Source organism: Conger conger, chromosome 9 (genome assembly GCF_963514075.1).
Source record: "Conger conger chromosome 9, fConCon1.1, whole genome shotgun sequence".
NCBI lineage: Eukaryota > Metazoa > Chordata > Actinopteri > Anguilliformes > Congridae > Conger > Conger conger.
This window is the reverse complement of record NC_083768.1, coordinates 33,673,471-33,691,700: the sequence shown is the minus strand read 5'-3', so window position 1 is coordinate 33,691,700 and position 18,230 is coordinate 33,673,471. Positions and strand designations below refer to the sequence as shown.

The 18,230-nt window shown below is 50.5% G+C and overlaps 1 protein-coding gene across 2 annotated transcripts in view; it reads left to right on the top strand.

Moving 5' to 3' along the window:
* LOC133137895 (CTD small phosphatase-like protein) overlaps positions 1-18,230 on the top strand; it is a 52,006-nt gene that overhangs the window by 16,010 nt on the left and 17,766 nt on the right. For both annotated transcript variants that reach the window (XM_061256301.1, XM_061256300.1), the window contains exon 2: positions 17,579-17,736. In XM_061256301.1, coding sequence (XP_061112285.1) covers positions 17,579-17,736 — 158 coding nt within the window. The remainder of the gene's footprint in view (positions 1-17,578; positions 17,737-18,230) is intronic.

The following is an 18,230-nucleotide window of genomic DNA, read 5'->3' as shown; positions in this document are numbered from 1 at the left end:
ACACGTCAGGTAAAAACCATTGACTCATTGAGGGGGAAGTTCACCCAAAACATTTAGCTATGTTTCCACTTATCCAGAGTGCAGTTTATCCATCCTGATAATTTGCTGAGGTTTGTTGAGTTTTCTAGATATCCGCTGCAGCTCACCCTTATACAATGGACCACAATGAGAAAAGGGCCTGGATTTACTAAGCCTTTTGCAGCGATTCTCAGGGGCAGATGTGACGCATTCTGCCCAGGAAATATGTGTGTATGTATCAACTGGCGCATGGGGCTGGATTATTAATATAAAATATTAATTGATGCTTGCAGCCAAGAAATAATTAAGGCTGGGTGTTTGTCACAGAAAATATTTAGAAAATAATTTATTAAATTAAGCAATATCCCATACAAAATGGGAAATTACTGAAATAACGTGCTCAACCATAGTGACAGTAACAAGTGTTTGAAGTTTCAGAAAATGTTGCCTCTAGTAAGAAATATGAGTAGGCTGAATGCATTGATATTTCTGCCATCGCAGAATAACATGCTTTTTGCCTTTAATAGAAAGGTTAGAAACGGAGCATGCCGGATTGTCGTGAAATTTTCAGTGCACATTCATGTTCCCGAGAGGAAGAAGCCCATTGATTCCGGAAACACCATGACCTCTCCTCTATCACCACTATCAGCCGAGCATATCTAGTGACTGGACGGCAATGACATTTGCTATGCCTTGGCAGACGCCTGCACCATGCTGAGTGCACTCTTTCTAGTTGGAGATGTGCGTACAGCTATTCTCCCATCCCACAGTTGACCAGTTTTATATTTGGAGGAAACTCAGAAGATGAGGTCAACAGACCCAACCCTCCATGTACCTGACAAGGATCATTTCATTGGCTGAACAGATACAGAAACGGAAACAGAGACACTGTTGTCTCTGCACACCCTAGGCACAGTGCCTCAGCTCTAAAGAGTGATGAAGCCATCGAGCGGCTCTTAAATATCTCAGCACGGTGCCGGTGCGTGACCAGCAGCTTCCTCTTGTGAAGTTATTCTGCCCAGCTCATTACCTGGTGTCTGAATCCCAGCCCCCCACCCTCTGCTCTCTCCGTGGCAGGTTTGGCCCCAGTCGGTGGCATTAGAAACGAGCCTTGTTCTCAAACAGAGGGGCGGTAGAGTCTTAGGAGGCCTCTCGCCCGTCGGAGCTCCTGCGCAGGACGGCAGCGTTTGGGCTGAAGTGGACGTGACTCAGGATGACGGGCTGGGATTGACACGCAAAGCCGCGGGGCGCGATCATCGCCCACGCCAGCCGGCCGCCGGCCTCGGAGCGCGACAATAAACGGCCATCGCGTCGTAAATAGGAATTATCAGCTTTAGCGCACTGACGGACCGTAAAATTGACACGGCAGCAACATGCCCGTCGCCGCACAGGAAGCAGAGTCATTTCGGGGAGGGGAATGAAGTCATCAACGGACCCAGTCAATCTGCTACCCTGTTTCTGTGCCACGGCCCCACGTATTGAAGCTGGGCAGGATTTTGGCTTTAAAGGCGGATTTCATTTACAATTGCGCTCACCCCTGGAACACAAATAAAGGGGACTAACTAGACAGCTTAACCGTATGTTTCTGTGGCTCTTATTAACCTTCCGGTCTTTTCCTCTGAGAACTGCCTGGTGCCACATCGCATCCTGTTCAGCGGATCGCACGTCTCAGGCTGATGTATAATGGAGAAAATAATGACACGTCCGCACCGCTGCTGGGTATCTCAGCTACAGGACTGAGGGAAACGGGAGATCTCGGAAAATCAATTGCACTTTAGCGCACAGACCGCTGCCGCTGTTGATGGGGGTCAGTTCAGCTGTGAAATTTTACCACGGGGATACAGTTTATTTTGTCTTAGGCAATAGTGAAAACGGAATACGGTGTAATTTGTTATTGTTTTCTGTTCGAATTTTAGGTAATCATCCGAAATGTCAGCAAAACGTTTTTGCGGTGGGGAAAGCATGATGCAGTCTCAGGACCACCAAGCCTTGGGGAACTTGGGGAAAGTTTGGCTCAGTAGTTTGAGTCAAGTAGCAAAGAGAAACGCGAGGGAGGAGATGATGAGCGTAAACCACAACATGAGCTATGAGTGAGAAGGGCCAAAAATAAGGGAAATTGGACTTTTTGGGAGTTTTGTGCCTAGTTTTGACTGCTGAAAGCTTCTCTGACTCCTCTGAGCTGGTGCCTGTCGCAGGGTGTGCTGGTATATTCCTACACAGGCCAGTGTTTTTGTTTTAAGAAGGCTGCGTGTTTTTCCCCAAAGGGGAACTCTGCAGGGGGAGAAACTCTGCATCTGCGCCTGGTTTACATGTTTGGCGCGTAGAGCCTGTTGACCTTGCAACAGCTGCGGCTGGCCCCGGAACCGCTAGTCAGAGACATATTTACACAATCCCACAATCCCTTTGGCCTTCCACTCAGCCGAGCAACAGGGACAGAGCAAGCCTGTTTACTGAGCTCACGCTGTGCTACTGGCACACAGGAGACGGCCTCTCCGCATCCAGACCCGCCGTTTTGAGAAATTGCTCAATTTCAGCGCTACTAATTGCTTTGCGACTGCTTTTCCACCGTGACTTAACAAAAAAAACCCAGCGACAGATACTAATAATTGGTTGATGTGAGAATTGTGCCCGTTGACTGCGTTGAAGGGGAAAAATGTTATCATGTTTTATTTGCCACAGTTGTTCCTTGTGGCTAATAAAATTATATGCATTATATTGTCTCCTACGAGGCGTAGATGAGACTGAGTGGGTTTTACTACGAAGGTGGGGCGCGCTGTTTCCGGAATCATCTCGGTGTTTCTGAGCACGCTCCCGTCGGCCGGCCAACCGAAGCGCAGTTCAGCGGGAGCGGAGGCGGACCCTGCGCCCTCTCACATTCCTGTCCAATGACTCCCCGGTCCCCTGGGGTCCGAGCGGGAGCCAGAGTGGGGACAGGGTGCCAGAGCAAAGATCCTCCTCCGCGCCGAAACCAAGAAGCTTCCGTGAACCCGCAGCCCAATCCAGTTCAGCTCTCCGAGTCAATAATCTCCAGGCTCCTTAATCTGGAGTCCATATACTGTGCCTGCAGTTCAGCTGTGTGTACAGCAGGCAAGGGCAGAAGCAAGATGGTACCTTGTCTATAGGTACAGGTGTATGCCTGAGACCCAACAAACGCTTTCCTCTGTTGCATGGCGGTAATGCCCGTCTCTGCAGGTGTTTGAGCTCACCGCAGGTCAGGGCTGCAGACGCCTTGAAATATTAATAGCCTGTTGTCCACACTAATGGAGTCTCTGGCTTCAGGAGATGCAGCTGTACTGTGTGTTCAGGTGTACAGACCGGTTTGTACTTAGCAGGCATTGGGTCACTGACTAGGACACTCACTCACTTCCATTTCTGCATTTACCTGTGGGTTTATGACCAGCATTATGTACGTTTGTAGTTGTTGCCAAATGCATCAAGATTAGGTTAAAATGCTGTGGATCTGCTGTGAACTATTGAATATGGTCAACTGTTTTCTCACGGGTTAGGTGCTGCAAATGAAACAAAATGCAAATACTGTCAAATATATGTAACACCATAGTTTTGGTTCCTCTGGAGGTTAGTTTACTTCCTGTGTTGTCGAGGGTTGGATGGGATTATTTTTGTCACTAATTGATATAAGTCTGTGTTTCCGGTATTATTGCAGAGGTTACTGGTTTCTGAAGTGAGTTTGATGTGTATTGAGTGTTTGAGGAGATAGAATTGCTTTCTTTGCATTTCCAGGTGTCTTGAAAAAGAGATTTTGTATCTGTTGGGCTTCCTGGTTAAATAATAGATGAGTAAATAAAGAGTTCTGTGACTGAGACGTGTGCTTAGTCTCACTCCGTCGTGTTGGCTGACAGATGTTTGCTTACTGCACTGTGGTGTATGTTTTATGAACTGCAAACCTCACGGGACTTTGCTTCAGTCATATAAATAAATGTATTTGCACATTTGTGGAGTTCGGTCTATAGAAATATGAAGAGCAACTAGCTGAATTGTTTGAATTAGCTTATGACTTAAAGGAAGGGAATTACTTTGTGCTGCTCTTTGGGAAAATATTGTATAATATTATAGTAATAATTTAGAAACTTGGCACTTTTGCTGCAGGTGTCTTTTGACTGGTTTAAAACATATGTTGTGTTTGGGGTGTCTCGGTGGCGCAGCCTGTAGAGCACTGACCGCATGCTCATTGCGAGCCACGACGTCGGCGGTTTGAATCCGACCGTCCGACATTTGTCGCATGTCTTCCCCTCTCTCTCGCTCCCATTCTTCCTGTCTCTCTATACTATATACTGTCCAATAAAGCTGAAAAAGGCCTAAAGGTTCGATCCCTGGTGTAGCCACAATAAGATCCGCACAGCCGTTGGGCCCTTGAGCAAGGCCCTTAACCCTGCATTGCATATAGTCTAAAATCAACTGTAAGTCGCTTTGGATAAACGCGTCAGCCATATGACGTAATATAATTTGAACAAGCTGTCTGGCCGAGAAGCCCCAGCCATTTCATAAGGCCCCAGCTCTGCCCATCCTGCGGCATTCCATTTCTCCTTCATCCATTTCCCCCGCGCTTGCATGGAGCGCTGTACTGTAATTACGGCTGTTAGACCGTTATCGGCGTTCCCGAACAGGGGAAGTCCGGAGCCGGGCGCTGACGCACGCTCCCGGTTCGAGGCTAGTGAGCGGTGATGTACGAGCCTGTTAGTCTGAAAAGAGCTGATCGCATATCACTGCTCCGAAGGGAAAGTTCCTAAGCTGACAAATCATCGGGATGGAAAGGGTATTATATGGCTTGTCATGTAAGTGTGGAACAACCGAGTCGTCCTGGGAGTTTGGTTAGCCGTGCTTCATTTGTCATACGATATGCAATAGCATCACTGTTGCCTTCCATTAGCACGGATTGAAATGTGCTTCAGATGCCGTGAGGATTCATTTATGCTCGGTAAAGAATAGCATCTTCTGCTGAAAATGTGCTTTTTAAATGCATTGTGTACTTAAAATTAGCACTGATTAAACTGGATATTTTATGTATAGTGTGGTGCAACTTATAAATTATAATGAAGTGGCTTAAGTGGCTGTAAAAAGCTACTATACTGAATTTATTTTTTCTGTCGCTGGTCAATCTACAGAGAGAGAGGTGTGTGTATGTGTGTGTGTGTGTGTGTGTGTGTGTGTGTACTGAATCACAGTCTAATTATCCTGCTGCTACCCCAATCTCAGAACACAATGTTTGATCCCCTGCCTAAACCTGCAGGGATCGGTGCACTTTACACACACGATCACCTTATCAGCGACCTGCGGTGGCTATTCCTCCAGACGTCAATTACAGGGCAAGAGGCCTTTCGTTTGGGAACCGTTCCATTTCTCCCCATACGGGCCGAAGCCTCCTTCCTGATAACAATACAATCATTTCAAATCTGCCCTCCGCTTGGAGACACCTTCTCAATGGTAACAACGGGTCTTAGGATGCTTATGTCTTTGAATACTTGACAACTTTGTGTCCTAATTATCCTCGGGATGGATCACTGTTTATTTGTCCCTTCCCCACTTAATAAATTTTCAACTTTCATTATGAAGCGTAGCGATGGCCTAATTATTTTCTCTGTGACGCAAACTTTTCCTCCACGCCCATTGTTCGGCGAGAGTCTTTCTGTCAGGACTGGAGACAGACTGAGTGAGCGGACATGGGGGGCGGGGCAGTGCTCTGGACCTGTCGTTCACCTGTGTTACTGTGACAGGAGGCGGAGCCATGCGGGGAGATGGACAGGCGGTGTCAGGAAGAGGGTGTGTTCTACAAACCTGCAGGGGTCAAGGGGCTCCCAGCTGCAGAGCATCCAGTTCTCCTGTAATGCAGGGCTCTGAAATGGTGCAATTAGAGCCAAGATGAGGCGCAACTGCTACACGCGTGACATGAAGACGCGTAATGTTTCACCTTCAGATTAAGTCAAATCCGGACAGAGGCTCACATTGTGCGCAGGGATTTTCACTGAACAACACCCATGTAAATGATGTGGATTTGGGAGAATTGAAACGCTTAAGTAGGCACTGAGAGGAGGTTTTGAATCGCACAGATGGCTGAAAACGGGTGAACTTTAGACAAATTCGGGGAAGAGCATCCTTGTCTGTCTGGGTAACCGTCTTGTTTCGCGTTTGAATTTTAACAACGGGCTACAGTCCGAGTCCAGTGGCTCGTGTAATGGAAAAATGGCATCAGAATAAAGGCTTCCTTCTCTCTGTGTAGCACGATACCGAGCTTTAAAGCAAAGCACACCCCTGTCATCTTCTTCTGAGACACAGGCTAATGCAGAGGTGTCAGCCTCCCACAACAAAGGATGTAGCAGTAAATATCTCCAAACAGCAGCGTTTTTGTCCCGGGATCGTGTTCTGTGTGCCAACCACGGCAGTGTCAGCTTACAGCAATCTGGCAGTGTCTGTGTCTGGCTGAAATTTGAAGGGCCCTCGCACGTGTGTGTGTGTGTGTGTGTGTGTGTGTGTGTGTGTGTGTGTGTGTGGTTTGCGTGCATGTGTGTTTATGTGTGTATGTGTGTGTGTGTGTGTGTATATGTATGTGCGTGTTTATGTGTGCGTGTGTGTGTGCGTGTGTGTGTGCGTGTGCGTGTGCGTGTGCGTGTGCGTGTGTGTGTGTGCGCGCGTGTGTGTGTGCGCGCGTGTGCGTGTGTATGCCTGCCTGCTTGGTGTGCATAGCGTGGAAACCCTCTTCCGTCTGCTGGTCCGCTTTGTCTTTGCGTGTTTGTCAGATGTAAATCCTTCACGCTGGCCCTGGTGAACATGATTAATGCAGAGGCTTTCTCACATCTGCCAGGGGAGCAGGCGGGCATTACAGAAATCACTTCTATGCATTATACTTGTGGTGATGAGTAAACTAAGGATACTGCAAGGCTTCTGTTCTTCATTTTACCTTATCTCTTTCTCTTAAAAATGGGAAAAGTAATAAAGCTATTAAAAGAAAAAGAAATGCTGTGGTTGAGCTGGGTCTCCCAGCATGCACAGGGAGGAGAGGTAATCATCCTAGCTTGGGCAGCAGGGGACAGGACTTGTTAAAAGGACTGGAGGGTCAGGGTCAGCCCAGCAGATCACTCACCCCAGGGTCAGGGGTTCATCTGCAAAGCCAAATTTGGAGTTTTTGAGCCTCTCCTGGCTATCACGGCAACAGCACCAAACCTGGGTCTTGGACCCACGACCCTCAGGTCACCAGGGCACGGCCCCCAAAGCGCCCACTCGGGGCCGTGAACCCACCACCCTCAGGTCAGCAGCGCCGGGCCCCCAAAGCGCCCACTCACGCCACCCAGCAGTTCTCGGCTCTCTGAGCTCTCGTTAGCCCCGGTCTGAGGGCTGCGCTGCTGCTCATTACTCTGGTGGAGACTCCGGTCTGAGATTCAGCCAGACTCTGGCCAGTAAAGTGCAGCTCGGGGAAGTTCACCCGTGACCCGAGGTCTCCGCTCGAGGAATCGACGGGGCTGCCACTCTGAACGAATCTTAAGATTTCACATAACGGCGAGTGCTCGTACAGAATACGAGATGATCTGCATAAATATTGTCATTTAATGTCTGTCCCTTCCGGGGTAGGGAACGGCGTGAAGAGTGGCCCTCTCCTTTAGACGCCACGATGTTTTCCATGCCGATGCAGCTCCTGTATTTACCTCTGGAGGCCTCACCCCGGAGTGCGGCTCACTTGACCTGCTAGTTTTGGATGGGCATGTGCATGAGCACCCTGTCCCTCCAGGTCAAACCCAAGCCTCTCCCGATTCCCCTGGGAAATGTATCCAAACAAGACTTGCTGTAGAAAGTCTTATTACACCCCTTATTACAATCCATAACCTTGTGCACTATTAGTGTGTACTACCTAGTAACTGAATCCATCTGCTAAGGAGCTGCTAATGGTGACAAATGGGTAGTTTTCTTGCTGGATTTTTGTACACTTCAGCATTTACCTTGAAGGTAATCATGAAATGGCTTAAGAGTCGTGACCTGCCTCCTTTATGGAATAGCACAGTCCCCTGGCTGTCTGATCAGGCCTTAAAGAAGGAAGATTTAGTCTTTACTCCATTACATTGAAGAGGTAAACTAGGGCTACTTGTTTGCATCGTTACAGGATCAGTAGCCCACCTGCTGCTTTTATTTCAATTACAGTTTGTGCTCTGTGAAAATCCCCATTCACAAAATTAATGTGTACCCAATTTTCTGTGTCAGCAGAATGCGTTGAGGAGCGCATGGGTAGGCGCTACGCTAAACTGGATTTGCAGTAACGCGTTTTGGCGAAGGTTTCCACAGAGCATCTGATATTATTGTAATTAAGGGTGCTACACTTCGCAGCCAACTTTCTTTGAAGTTGTTCATTTGGGGGAAGGAGGTGTGAAATGGCCGACGTGGATTTCCACGCGTTGCGGAAGCGTGAGGAACTGGAGGGGCCAGTTCTGCCTTCCCTCCTAACCGAAACCTGGGCCGTGCTAAAGCTACACAGATCTCAACGGAGCTCTCCCGTGGCCCCTCACTGCTCCCCAGGGGCAGCCATTACCGGAGGTGGAAGTGCGTTCATGGGAATACCCAAACTCCTTAGCATAATGTCGGTGCAGCGTTCTGTGTGTTTTTGCTTATTTATTGCCAATTGTAGCTCGTTTCATGTATGGCTTGTTAAGCATAACTGCGGAATGCGTGCTGCCGTAGACATAATTTTATGATGTGTTCACAACTTTTAAATGATAATTCTAAGCAATTGGCTATAGCTTATTTAACATTCATTTGAATATGAATGTACATTTGAATGTGGTGTTTTTTAATTTATTATTGATGTAAAAAAAAAAAAAGAAGAAAATTCTTCATTATACAGTTTTTTAATATCCTTTTTTTTAAGGGAGTGATGCGCGTAGCCTGTAGTGGCGTGTGTCGGGGTGTTATCCGCTGTGGAGGGCTGTCTGGGACCTCCTCTTTGTGCCGTGTAATTGGAGGTGTTTGTTATTTTCCGCCAGCTTTCTCCCTGCCTCTCATCAGCACACGGTGTGCTGTTCTGAGGAGCCCTCCTTCCTCGCCTGGCTGTCCCAAATCCCCGCCAGGGAAACCCGGGAGCACAAAGATCTCCCCAGGCCTTCTCTCGCATCCCACTTTGGGTTTCTCTGGGCCTCGCCCATATGGACTCAGATTCAAAAGCTACCATTAGGCTTCCCATGGCTCTCTTCTCCTCTTTCTGCCTTGTGGAGATGTTCTTACGTTTCCATTACAATGGTGTACGTGCTGATTGAGTGGCACCCGCTGTGAAGCAGAATGGGGAAGGTAAGTGTGGATGGAAAGGAACAAGCTAAAGCTTTCTCCGATAATGAGAGCACTGGTCCTGCAGACTCATCTCTGGCTGCCTGGATGTAGCTGCATTATCCCGTGACTCGTCTCCGAAGGTGTTGGACGGGTGTGGAAAGGCTCACCCTATCACTGCCATCTGCCGTTATCTTCACTGACAGGCGCTGTCGTTGGCACCTCATTCTGTCCGAGTCGGGCCCTCTCCTCACGTGTAAGCTCCAGTTTCAGACCCAAGGGGGGCTTGTGGTCGGTCGTTCGAATGGACGCCAAATTTTTAAATCCTTTATTTAACCAGGGGAGGTCAGTTTCTTTTCTGCAAGGACACTCTGGGACAAATGCCAGAGAGAACATTTGTAAGAGGGAAGGTGAGGGAGAGAACAGTTTTTTGTTTCTTTTTTTTTGGTTGTGGGCCTTGCTCAAGGGCCCAATGTCCAAGTTCTTTCTTTTTCGATTTTAGAGGCCAAACTTCATCTCTCCAGATGCATGTCAGCATCTCTGTGTGCCCTCTGGGGGCGTGAACCAGCAACTCTACAGTCGCCTGTCAAGCAACCTTCCACTGTGCTGCCCTGCCTCCCATCAAATTGCATTTGATAACTGACAGGGGACCAGAAATGGCAGTGGATGGTGTTAGATGGTAAAGATTTCAACCGACTGTGAACGGTTATCTGGCCTGTTGGTGCATCTCTCACAGATGGCATCACTGGCTAAGAATTCCGGAAAGTTCTTGCCGCAAACACAATAAGGTCCATTATCTCACGTCTGTCATTCTGTCCACACCTAGGGGTGGTTTTCGCTGCGTCCGATTGACAATGACGTGCCTATGCAACAAGAAGGAAGTAGCTGCTCAGAAATTCGATCTTGTACCACAAACGATTATAAACGGATTTGGCGTGGAGATGATCTAAAAGAGGAAGGCCTTGAGCCTCTGGCGTGAGCGTCGACCTGGAGGACGGCTTCGCGGGAATGCGAGGCGGATCGGCTGAAGCGCGCGGCGCGCACCTGCGTGCGGCTCCGCGCTATATTTAGAGGCGGAGAGAGCGGAAACGGAGCGTAAGGGCTCACGGGCGCAGAGTTGGCCGAGCGGCAGCCGGCCCCGGTGAGTCATCGCTGACCGCAGAGCGCCCGCCGGTCTCCGAGACGTGGGTTTAACGCCGCCGCTCTGTTAAGCGGCTTCCTCGCGGCGCGTCCTGTCTGCGGACCGTATTAGCTCATGGAGCCGGGATGCGCGCGCCACGCTTATTCTGCGAGCCCGCGAGCGGAATTCATTCGTCAACAAAAAACATTTTTAACATTTTTTACAGCCCACACCCACGCTAAAATCCCACAGCCGATTCGAGCGATTGATCTCACGGAGGCGACGGGACCGCAGACGCGGCCGTCCGCCGCCCGGACCCTAAGCGAGCGGTGTTCGTGAGCGGCGCTACGCCCCGTTTCCCGCGGCCCTTTATGTAACGCGGCCCCACGTTCCCTCACCCCTCCGTCCTGAGAGAAAGCCTTCTTTCAGGCGTTACGTAAAAGCAGCGCTCCGGTCCCCCCGGACGAGGCCAGCCGCACGCAGGCCCGCGGCGGTATATTTAACCGCGCCGGCGACTTGGACAGACACCCTGACTCCCGCCCTCCGCTGCCGCCGCCCCTCTTTTAAACCCCGAGGGCACCGCCGGGGTCGTTTAAGCCCGGAGGCGTTTTTCCGTCTGAATTATTAAGCGCTGCGAATGCGGGCTCTCCACCGAGGCTGGGTGTCTCTCCCGTGACCCGGCACGTGTGAACTCCCCCTGTCCGAGCCGGGCTCTGTAAATAAACGTGGAGGACGGGGGCCCGGTGCGCATTCTCTCGCTCCGGCGAGCCCACCGGTATTGTTTTTCCCCCGCCAGGAACTCTGGGAATTTCCTGCGTTTCCTTTAGGGAGCCCTGCAGCTGTTTTGATTGGGTGCTGCCCTTCTTTTTTCTGCTCCCTGCTTTTATCCCCCCCCACTCATTTCTCTCTGCGCGCCCTTTTTTGTGGTTCGGGGCCTTCCTCCATCGCGCTGTTCCCGGGCCTGGCCCAGCGGCAGGCTGAAACGCTGTGTACTTCCCAGGGGTGCAGGACAAGGGGGCCCTGCAGATCAGCTTTAAACAGCCCCTTTAAACAGCTTTAAACAGCCCCTTTAAACAGCTTTAAACAGTACATTTACATTTACATTTTAGTCATTTGGCAGACGCTTTTAATCCAAAGCGACTTACAAGTGCATAGGTTCTACCACAAGTCAAAGCATCACATCCAGAACTAGAGAAATACACCTGGACTGCTGTTCTAAACATATAGTCGTCATCATAAGTGCAATTTTTTTTTTTTTTTTTTTTTTTTTTTTTTTTTTTTTTGGGGGGGGGTTAGACAGGGATAGGGGTATCAGAAGGGGGGGCGGGGTAAGTCAGGAGGGAGGACTAAGGTAGAGTTTGAAGAGGTGTGTTTTGAGTCTGCGTCGAAATAGGGGGAGGGATTCTGCTGTCCTGACAGTGGTAGGCAAGTCATTCCACCACTGAGGAACCAGAACGGAATACAGGCGTGAACGTGCAGCTCGACCGCCAGGTGCCCGTAGAGAGGGAATCGTAAGGCGACCAGAGCTGGCAGACCGGAGTGGTCTAGCTGGGGAGTAGGGAGTGATCAGGGATTGTATGTAATGTGGGGCAGTCCCCTTGGCAGCCTGAAATGCCAACACTAGGGCCTTGAATCGGATGCGTGCGGCAATAGGAAGCCAGTGGAGGCCAATGAGAAGCGGGGTGACATGAGCCGACCTGGGCTGACTGGTGATCAAGCGGGCTGCAGCATTCTGGACCAGCTGGAGGGGCTTGATGGCGCACGCTGGGAGACCGGCTAGGAGGGAGTTGCAGTAATCCAGGCGGGAAATGACGAGCGCCTGGACTAGGAGCTGGGTGGCTTTCTCCGTCAGGAGATGACGGATGCGGCGTATATTGAACAGAAAGAACCTGCAGGTTCTGGCAGTGGAGGATACTTGTGGAGCCAGGGAGAGGCAGTTATCAAGAGTCACCCCAAGATTCTTTGCCGTACGGTACCCACCATTCTCCTGAAGACCGTCGGGTGGGCTTCTGCCACATGCCCCGCGCTAGTTACCCGGAAAGAATTTAGCTTTCCCGCAAGATGGCGGACCCCAGCCCGGCGGGTCAGGGCGATCGCTCTGAGAGTCTAAAGATAGCGGCGAGTGGGTCTGAAACCTGAGAGCAGTGCTCGGCTGAACTCTTCGCTTATTTCTGTCAGAATAAAAACACGCACCGCGGATCATCTTCCCATCGGAGCCTCAACGCTCCTGAGCCTGCTGTCAGCGCTAACATTCAGCCCTCAGTCCTGAGTGTGCTGTCAGCGCTAACATTCAGCCCTCAGTCCTGAGCCTGCTGTCAGCGCTAACATTCAGCCCTCAGTCCTGAGTGTGCTGTCAGCGCTAACATTCAGCCCTCAGTCCTGAGTGTGCTGTCAGCGCTAACATTCAGCCCTCAGTCCTGAGTGTGCTGTCAGCGCTAACATTCAGCCCTCAGTCCTGAGTGTGCTGTCAGCGCTAACATTCAGCCCTCAGTCCTGAGTGTGCTGTCAGCGCTAACATTCAGCCCTCAGTCCTGAGTGTGCTGTCAGTGCTAACATTCAGTTTTCAGAATGCCGTTTATTTTCAGCGCTGGACTGCCGTTCCTTTGGCACCGTGATCGTTTGGGAGGGAAACATAACGTGCAGTACTGACCGTGTGCAGAACTGGACCTGCAGGACTCTGGCCTGCTCATTTACTCCACTCTTTCAAATACTGCAGTGTGATTGGTGAGATGCCGGGCCCATGAACAGGTTCTATAGGCATGATAACAAAAGACTGTAAGAATGCAGGACAAATGGAGTGAATACCCCCCCTCTTATGATATTAGACAGTGTGGCAGGGATCTCTCCCTCAGCGAGAGCATAACAGACTAGAATGGAGCAGGGATCTCTCCCTCAGCAAGAGCATAACAGACTCGAATGGAGCAGGGATCTCTCCCTCAGCGAGAGCATAACAGACTCGAATGGAGCAGGGATCTCTCCCTCAGCAAGAGCATAACAGACTCGAATGGAGCAGGGATCTCTCCCTCAGCGAGAGCATAACAGACTCGAATGGAGCAGGGATCTCTCCCTCAGCGAGAGCATAACAGACTAGAATGGGGCAGGGATCTCTCCCTCTGCAAGAGCATTACAGACTAGAATGGGGCAGGGATCTCTCCCTCAGCAAGAGCATAACAGACTAGACTCGGGCAGGGACGTGTATCGCAGATTGTGCAGTCATGCCCTGGACTTGGACGGTTTCCCGGGCGATAAGTGTCAGGCGGGGGACCGGAGTGGACAGTGTGGTGGAGCGAGTGAGCGAGGCCACGGCCCTGTCTCTGCGGGGGCCCAGGGCGGGTGTGGGGGAGGGCTGAGAGGAAGCCTGCCCATGTGTGGGGGGTGGGGGGGGGCGCTCTGTACGCCTGGCTGATGTAAGCCACAGTGTGGTTGTTTGCATCGGGTTGGGGAAAGGTAGGGGGGAGGGGGGGGAGCAGGGGGAGTTGTTTCGGGAGCCTGGAGGGGGAGGGAGAAGAATGGAGGCCTGGTATTGGCTGAGACTTCCCGCCCCCCTCCTCCTCCTCCTTCTCTCGCTCTCCCTGCCTGCCGTGTTGCGCGGGAAAACCCAGCCAGCCAACAAAATGGAGCCACTGCGGGCCAATCACGGACGGCGGGGCGGGGGGGGTCTGGTGGGTTTTTGTTTTTTTCCACGTCTCTATTTTTAAAGCCCCCGCTTCGGCGATGACTTCAGCCTCCCGCTCAGCCCCTCGGCCCCGGTCCCAGGTCAGGGCGCCACGGTTATAATTAGCGCTGACCGCACTCTGTGAACACACTCTGTGAACACACGCGTGACACTGGTACCACCACACTCTGTGAAGCGTGCGTTTGTGTGAACACACGTGTGACGCTGGTACCACCGCACTCTGTGAAGCGTGCGTTTGTGAACACAGGCGTGACACGCAAGAAATGCTTTCGGGACTGTGGGGGGGGGTTTGCATTCAATTGGGAGTTGGTGGATTTTTGTCACACAAACCACGGTAACTGATAGACAATGGCGTGCTGTAGTCTGTACTTCTGTGCATCACCGCACTGTGATTACCGTCAGCAGTAGGAAAGTGGGTGAACAGCTGGAATAATTACGGATGACTGTGTTTGGGAGCGAGTTAAACATAGGCCTGTTTAAACAGATTTTGTTATTAGGACTGCTGCTGCTGTGCGTGGTAAACATGGCAATGGTAACGTCTGACAGGAAGCTGATCTGAGGTCAGTCTGTCAGAAGAGTAGATGCTTTCAGCCAGCACTGATCTGTTTACCATGGCCCTGATTCAGGAGAACCCCCTTTAATCACTCTGAGGGCCTGGCCTTAATGCCTTTTCAGTTGGCCCCTGTCCAGATGAATGCAGGCCGATGGTCTGAAGCCCCGGTGTTCAACAGCAACAGCAAATCAGAAAAATGTGATTCGTTTTTATTTATTTATATATTTTATATTTTATAATTCATTTTCCTGTCGCTGCTGGGTCTGCAGGTGGGTGTTGGGAAAGTTTGGCTCAGAGAACTACAGATTTTCTTGTGGATGTAATGTCGGGGGGGGAAGACGGTTTTCAACATGGTTTTTGCGTTTTTTTCCCAGCTGTTAAAGACAGGCAGAGACTAGAGGTAGAGACTGAGAGGTAGGGTGATAGAGGGGGGTCGGATCTCCGCTGGGGGACAGTAGTTTTGCATCAAAGCTTCCTGTCTCAGTGTATTGATAGCCCTGCCACTGCTGAATGCTATAAACGGGTGCTGCTGTTATTACAACGGCAGGGAATTGTAACAATGGGCTTGTCTTTCTATTGTTATAGAATTTCTCTTTTGACCAGGACAAAGGAAATAAAATCTGAATAACTGGTTTAAGTAGCGCTTTAAATCTGTGTTTCCACTGTGCTCAATGCTAGCACCGTTATTGCTAATTATACCTTAAGGGATGTGATGTTTAAAAACAAGTTCCCAAACCCCATTCAGTACAGACTGAGGCCAACTCTGTGTGTGTGTGTGTGTGTGTGTGTGTGTGTGTGTGTGTCCCTTTCAAAGAAACATTTTAAGAAAAATTATTGCAGAACACAAATGCATTTTGTGAGAGATTAATGGCTGCTGGAAGACCTTCTCCTTCTCGGGAGCTGATTTATCTCGGCGAGGTTTTAGGCTTCCCGAAACGAGCCTGCTTGAAAGCGCTCTGTTGCCGTGCATTACGGGAGCTGCGGAACTCTCCGCAGAGACGCGGCGCGTTTTAAGCCCATAACGCCCTGGGAAAACACCCTGCAGGTCCCGTCCCCGGCCCTGTTGTTCCAGGCCCGGCTGTTGACACGAGAGGTCAGGCGCGGTCTTCTCGGATGGCGGCGGTTTAAAATGGGAGGAAACGGCGCTGTATCCTCTCCCTGCGGCAGGAGGGTCCGCGGACCCCCCGGGGCGGCGGCTATTTTTGAGGCTGGCGTCACGTCCTTTCCAGGCCGCGCCCCGGCTGTTGCGCTGACGGACAGGACGCGCTGCCGGCCGCTGGGGGCCGGTGACCCCGGCACTCTGAGCTCTGGAGACGTGTGACGTTTACGACCACAGCCCTGTGCAGTTTATGGCCCGTCAGAATCATTTTTATTAGCCTTGGGGGATATCTGAACCTCCTAGATATTTTTTTCATTCTTCTGCAGTCTAAAGCGGTAATCTTTTGAAAGTTAAAGCTCACAGAAATCGGAGATCTGACTTGTGTCAGACGGTGCACACTGGAGGAAGTTGAGCTTGCCTCCAGTGAAAGGGCCCAGGACAGATCAGTGCTAAATGCTTGGTACAGTGAACGCCTTCTCTCCTCGGTTGGTAGCGTGGTGAAAATGGCTGCCGGCCCTGTGTGCTGAAGTTGTCGTACTGAGGGTGATGGCTGTGTTTGTACTGAGGGTGATGGCTGTGTTCGTACTGAGGCCGATGGCTGTGATTGTATTGAGGGTGATGTTCGTACTGAGGGTGATGGCTGTGTTTGTACTGAGGGTGATGGCTGTGTTGGTATTGAGGATGATGTTCGTACTGAGGGTGATGGCTGTGTTTGTACTGAGGGTGATGGCTGTGTTTGTACTGAGGGTGATGGCTGTGTTTGTACTGAGGGTGATGGCTGTGTTGGTACTGAGGGTTATGTTCGTACTGAGGGTGATGGCTGTGTTGGTACTGAGGGTGATGTTCGTACTGAGGCCGATGGCTGTGTTAATGCGGTTTTGGGAGGCAGAGGATGGAGCAGGCCGTTAGACGGGCGGTGACACACTGTAATTGCACGGTTGGGTGCTCTTGGAGCACTCTGCCACCCTTGTTTCTGCAGGCTACGTGTCCATTTATTTCAAATGGTGGTGTCTCTTGGCCAGCTGTGCTGCCTGCGTGTGGGCCTGAAAAAGCTGACGGGCAGTAACGTGGCGCTGGGGCGGAGAGTTTGGCAGGGTGCTGGGGCAGTTTGGCAGGGTGCTGGGGCAGTTTGGTAGGGTGCTGTGACATTTTGTCAAGGTCTTTTGGCATTTTGGTAAGATCCTGGGGCAGCTTGGTAGGGTGCCTTGACATTTTGGGAAGGTGTTTAGGCATTTTGGTTAGGTGCAGGGGCAGTTTGGTCAGGTTCTGGGCCAGGGAAGGTGAGGGCTGGTAAGGTATTGGGGCAGTTTATTAAGGTGCAGGAGTGGATTTCAAGTTCGCCGAGGCACAATTCAAGGCTCCATCCGAAAGGCATAACTTGCTCCGTGACCTGCAACGAATCCATCTCCGAACCATAGCCTCTCGTCGTCTGGGTGCTGTAAATCCACTCTGCCACCTGTCAGCGTGCTAATAAACTGCCTCCCTGCCATCAGCGGGAGTGAGCGGGGTGTTTCCACCTCCTGAAAGTTTAATGTGACTGTGTACGGCCGTGCTTTTATAACCTGGGTGTGTCAGAGGTGGTAATTCCAGAAAGACAGAAGCCCAGGTGCTGGCAGAAGGTGCAAAGGGTGCTGCGTTACCACAGCAACGTGCGGCAGAGTGTGGCTGCTGCTTCCTGCCAAACATTGGCAGATGACAGTTTTGGAAATATGGGCAATCGCTGCGGTTTTATTAAGTAAAAACGCTCGTGTTGTGTTGTCTTTAGACGAAACGCATATGAAAAGCCAGCCTGTGTGCGTGTGTTTGCCCTGCAGGGATAGTGATATTGCTTTTGTTTTTTTTGCTTGATTTCAGTTTCCCAGTCAAACAGCAGCTTAAAGAAGCAGCGAAACAGAAGTTTCTTCAGCGCCTTCTTTTGCTGTTTCCGTGACTACAATGTGGAACCTCCCTCCACCAACAACAACACCAGCTCCCTACCACCACCTGTGGAGGAGAATGGGACTGTTCCTAAGGTGAGCCGTCCAAAGTGCGTCACCAACAGGCTGGAGTGTGTGTGTCTGTGTGTGTCTGTGTGTATATGTGTGTGTGTCTGTGTGTGTCTGTGTGAGAGAGAATGACATCACCTATAGGCTAGTGTGTCTGAATGACATCACCAGTAGGCTCTGGTGTGTGTGAATGACATCACCAATAGGCTAGTGTGTCTGAATGACATCACCAGTAGGAATGTATGCCAAAGACTGCTTACATCTGAGTAATATGTAAAAGTGGTTAAAGATGTTTGAAAGATGATTGCATGTTCATTTTGTACTCACAGTATGAGTTGTATGTGTGGTAGCAAAAATGTGATTTCACATGCAGTTTTAAACTATTTTTGTTTTTCCATTTCAGTTAGATACAATTGTTTTTTTGTTCAGCTCTTGCACACGGTCCAAGCACCAAGTCGTCAGTCAATACCACACAAATTTTCCAGCGTTTCTGAACCCGTTGAACTCTTGAGACTGTGTAC